The sequence below is a fragment of the Salpingoeca rosetta genome (assembly GCF_000188695.1).
Source record: "Salpingoeca rosetta unplaced genomic scaffold supercont1.100, whole genome shotgun sequence".
Taxonomy (NCBI): domain Eukaryota; class Choanoflagellata; order Craspedida; family Salpingoecidae; genus Salpingoeca; species Salpingoeca rosetta.
This window is the reverse complement of record NW_004754834.1, coordinates 1-4721: the sequence shown is the minus strand read 5'-3', so window position 1 is coordinate 4721 and position 4721 is coordinate 1. Positions and strand designations below refer to the sequence as shown.

Sequence of the window (4721 nt, the reverse complement as noted above, 5' to 3'; positions counted from 1 at the left end):
CACACACACACACACACACACACACACACACACACACACACACACACACACACACACACACACACACACACACACACACACACACACACACACACACACACACACACACACACACACCTTCCCTTCCTTCCTGTGTGACCTTGCCTTGCTGCATGCCCGCATTTGGGAGTGAGGATGGCTGGATGCCTTCTGCCCGACAACAACGCGCGGTGCGGCTGCAGGGTGCACTTGGTTGCCAAGAAGACCCGAAGCAACAGAAACTGAAGAAGACAAGCAAGGACAACCAGGGTTGGCTTCGCGAAGCATGTGCACATCCAAAGGCACACAGACAGCCACATGCAACAGCCAGCGGCCTCACCACAGCAGCAACAGAGAGCACAACCGCGCCAACTACACTCGCCAAGTGAGAGCCAGAAGGGACCTTGCCATCACAGCCGGTACGAGCAAGAACAGCGATCCCAACGCACAAGTGCTCTGGGCCAGCCCCCTCAAGCGACTGCCATGATCCGCTCGTACAAGCGGTTCAACGAGTTCCTCGACGGGAAGAAGGCACGCGAGGAGAGCCGTAAAGGAAAGCGTCTCTCCGGGTACAAGCTTCAAAGGCAACTCGGACAAGGCGCCTTTGCCAAGGTCGTTCAAGGCCGGCACTCCATGACTGGAGGTGAGCAAGACGATATGGCACACGCACACACGCGCGCGCAAAAGATACTGCCACAGACATAATACAAACACATGCACACACGTACGCACAGACACAAGTGAACCCCACAAATACAGCATACGTGCACAGACACATGCGCGCGCACATGCATACATAAACACGTACACACCCTCGCACGTGCACTCATGGCTACATGTGTTTGCGCTGTTCGTGTGCTGTATGTCACCACGAATTGTTGCAGATGATGTCGCGATCAAGCGGATCTTGAAGCCGTACTCCAACGATGCTGCCCGCACCATCATGAATGAAATCTACCTCATGGCCAGGCTCAACCACCCAAACCTCGTCTTTCTCTACCAGGTGCGTGTGCATGCGGCCATGGTCTGATGTGTGCAATTGTCGTGCGCTTCCTCTCACGACCGGACATCAACCCTTTGTTCTTCCTTGCTTTCCAGGTGGTGGACACGCCGGCAGAGACAGCGCTCGTGCTGGAGCTTGGCAAACTTGGCACCTTGAACGAGCATCTGGAAAGAGGTGAATATGCAAACAACACTACAGCACTGCCCAGCACCTGTACGCACGCCCTCCCAGCGAACGGCTCGCAAACACCTTCATTCGCACACACACACACGCACATATGCACACGCACACGTATATTTACACGCACACACGCACATTTATACTGACACACACACACTCTCTCTCTCTCTATCAACATGCGTATACGTGCGTCGTCTTGGTTGTGTGCTGTTGCCAGGCATAGACGGTCCTCTAGTCACGAACATTCTCAGGCAAGTGATGGATGGCGTTCGACACATGCACACTCTTGGCATTGCTCACCGTGACATCAAGGCGGATAACGTGTTCATGGCCACCCCAACCAGACCGCTGGTATGTGTGTGTGTGTGTGTGTGTGTGTGTGTGTGTGTGTGTGTGTGTGTGTGTGTGTGTGTGTGTGTGTGTGTATGTGTCTGTGTGTGATTGCACGCCGTTTCATCTCCGCCTGTCTGTCTGTGTGTCACTTCATCTATCCCTCTCTGCCTTGCTCATCTATGACAATGTGTACGTACATGCACCGCTTGAACGTTGCCTGCTTTCGTTTATCACCATCATATTCCGTGTCCTCACAACAAACATCGCACCATGCTCAGGGCGACGGCGCAGTGCCTGTGCACATGGCCACCAAATCAACACTCTGCACACTCATCTGACCCACCCTTGACTTGGAATGCACCTTGCACTTGTGGCAATACACGCTCACGCACACTCACGCAAGCGCGTGAGCACATGCAATACAGCGCGTGCCTCTCTCGTCCGACTGCACACACGTGCAAGCGACCGACAAGAATAAACAATCCCAGCACGTCACAGCAGACCACATCGTCACAGCTGTCATCACCTGCCCATACGCAACAACACAGCCACACACACGCACACTGCGCAGCACACGCACACGCGCGTCTATTAAGCAAACGCCCGACACCGCACCGCGAGATCGTATTCAAATTGCGCGGCAGGCGCCCGCTGTTGCTGCTGTGGAGGCATTCCGCTGAGCATCATTTGATTGTGGTGGTCGTCGTGATGGGATAGCAGGCTCATGCCGTCATTGAGGGAAGGTGTGGTGGAGGAGATGTGTGAGGTCTGAAGTCGCTTCGTGTCCGCTGTTGTAAACGTCTCGGCCCTGTTGAACACAAACCACGGCTGCTGCACGCGTCCTGCAGGAGGGAAGACGACGGACACAACGCATTGTCCATGAATGTTCGTCGATCAGAGGCACTGAAATGACAACGCCTAGATCACTTGCCCTCACTCGAGTTCACTCACGCACAGACATATGACACGTACAACAAACACACACATAGATCATACACATACACACTTACACACACATACGCACACTTCGTTCACGCATATACACGCACACACGAACACGCGCGAACCAAAAAAAGACAGACCTGGGTTGACGGCTGCGTCCTCTGCATATGCGTACGGCGCTGGGTGGCGAACGAGGTCGGATATGAGCCAGGCCCGGCGCCCTTCATGAAACCAAAGATACAGGCCGTTGTCGCGGTGGCGATAGACGGGCCTCGACGCGCTCACCTCGTCGACTTGTCGGTCGTATACGCCATTGATCTAACCATGATGGGTGTGGTGACGTTGATTGTGATGATGCGAATGCCATGGTAGTGGTGGTGGCGGTGATGCAGGAGTAGTGTCAAGGGACAATGAGATGTCCAGTGAGAAACAACGTAATCGCTGGGCCTGCACGTGCTGGTGACAACTCGTTTTGTGTTTGGTGCAGCCCATGGCCGCACGCGTACACCCACGCACCTTTGCAAACGGCCTACGAGGATGTCTGCCACCAACAACAACAGCATCTGGAAGCGAAGCCAGGGCTGTGCTGGTCTCTCGCTGGGACGGCAGCGTGGCGGGCTGGTGCTTGATGGTCGTTGCCTTGCACATACCTTCAGCTTTCGGCAGCAACCAGTACCACTTTGGGCCTGCCACGTCTCCTCCCAGCACGTGCCGAAGGCCCATCGATAAGCAGCCAGCACATCCTGTATCTGCGCCACGGATAAGCAGACATGTTAACAAACACACAGACATGTGAGTACACTCATGCAGCGCGCTCACACAAATGAGATTGTGTGCTTGGGAAGACAAGAGCGACAATTCCTCTTCTTTGTTGTATGAACGTCAGCAACGCTTCACGAGATGAGGAGATTCATGCATCCTCTGTGATGTGATGGGATTGGCACTGCTGCTTCTGTTCTTATGTGGGTTCTTCTCTCATGCGCACGTGTGCGTGCAAGCATACGCACCGTCTTGGTCGATGGGAGCGCTGCAGACGACGGCGACATGCAGTCGAAACTGTGCAGCGTGCAGCCACAGGTCCTGCAGGTCAAACACAAACTCCTGCCAACGAACGCGTGAAATCAGGCGCGTAGGTGAGCGAACAGTGTACACACTTCTTTCGCCAACAAATGTAGAGCACGAACACGCATGTGAAGTACATGAGTGGACACCCACGTCATGTGGTTGTCTTGCTTTGATGCAAGGGCTTCTTCACGCGCACTCGCACCGCACGCGTACCTCATCGATGACTGGGTTGAGAGTGGAGCGGTGATGCTTGGATTGATGCTGCAGCATCATCGCTGGCTCTGATTGTTGATGCTGTCGTTGTGAGCTGCTGGTTGTTGCGGGAAATGGCGCGAAGAAGGCGCTGTCCAGCTGCTGCCGAGAAGTGGTTGCTGGCGCCACACACAAGCGCACGTTGAAATCTGTTTCAAAGTCCTCGCTCATGAGCGCGACCAGCTCCCGACACGCTCGGACATGGCAGAACAGGCGCCGTGATAAAGGCTCAACCTCAAACCCGAGCAAGATGCGGCCACATCGCAGCGCACCAGGCTTCACCGTCTCGTAACGCATTCGCCTCGACATGGGTGGTGTATGTGTGTGTCTGTGTGTGTCTGTGTGTGTCTGTGTGTGTCTGTGTGTGTTTGTGTATGTGTGTGTGCGAGCACTTTTTGTACAGTTGCTACTGTTGCTGTTGTGCTCTCACTGGCGCCTGTTATTGTTGCTGTTGTTGTCGTTGTTGTCGTTGTTGTCGTTGTTGTTGTTGTTGCTGTTTGTTGTTGTTGTTTGTTCGTGGGTTGTACTGGGTGGCTTTGTTTCGTACGGGTGCTGATAGTTTGCGGATATCATTGGTGATTCATCGATACATCGCTGCCACACCCTCTGCCTCAACCCCTCAATTTTCGCCGCCGCCACAACAACACACACCTCCACACACACCTCCACACACACCTCCACACACACACACACACACACACACACACACACACACACACACACACACACACACACACACACACACACACACACACACACACACACACACACACACACACACACACACACACACACACACGCGCGCGCGCACACACACACACACACACACACACACGATGATGGCAGGCGACGGCTTGTCGGTGCGCTTTGCCCGCCCTTTTGCTGGTGTGTGTTGTGGGGAGCAACCCCCTCACATGGGCCTGGCTGG

General features: G+C 54.5%; 2 protein-coding genes across 2 annotated transcripts; one reads left to right on the top strand and one right to left on the bottom strand.

Moving 5' to 3' along the window:
• Positions 1-78: 78 nt before the first annotated feature.
• Positions 79-1872, top strand: PTSG_11471 (CAMK/CAMKL protein kinase; the record flags this gene model as incomplete). The annotated part of the gene is made up of 5 exons (XM_004987452.1): positions 79-661; positions 903-1021; positions 1117-1195; positions 1419-1552; positions 1813-1872. Exons 1-5 carry the CDS (start codon positions 337-339, stop codon positions 1870-1872), a joined length of 717 nt encoding a protein of 238 aa, XP_004987509.1. The 5' UTR covers positions 79-336.
• Positions 1748-4276, bottom strand: PTSG_11470 (uncharacterized protein). Its single transcript, XM_004987451.1, has 5 exons — positions 3755-4276; positions 3484-3577; positions 2993-3225; positions 2617-2794; positions 1748-2376 (listed from the first exon to the last, which is right to left on the bottom strand). Exons 1-5 carry the CDS (start codon positions 4100-4102, stop codon positions 2126-2128), a joined length of 1104 nt encoding a protein of 367 aa, XP_004987508.1. The 5' UTR covers positions 4103-4276; the 3' UTR covers positions 1748-2125.
• Positions 4277-4721: the final 445 nt, after the last annotated feature.

What these genes read in the sequence shown, in the direction of transcription:
- PTSG_11470 (XM_004987451.1), bottom strand. Translation starts at nt 4,102, where the DNA reads ATGTCGAGGCGAATGCGTTACGAGACGGTGAAGCCTGGTGCGCTGCGA. An exon ending in TCAACCCAGTCATCGATGAG is followed by an intron (nt 3,578 to 3,754) that starts GTACGCGTGCGG and finishes GTTCGTTGGCAG; the next exon opens with GAGTTTGTGTTTGACCTGCA. An exon ending in CGCTCCCATCGACCAAGACG is followed by an intron (nt 3,226 to 3,483) that starts GTGCGTATGCTT and finishes TCCGTGGCGCAG; the next exon opens with ATACAGGATGTGCTGGCTGC.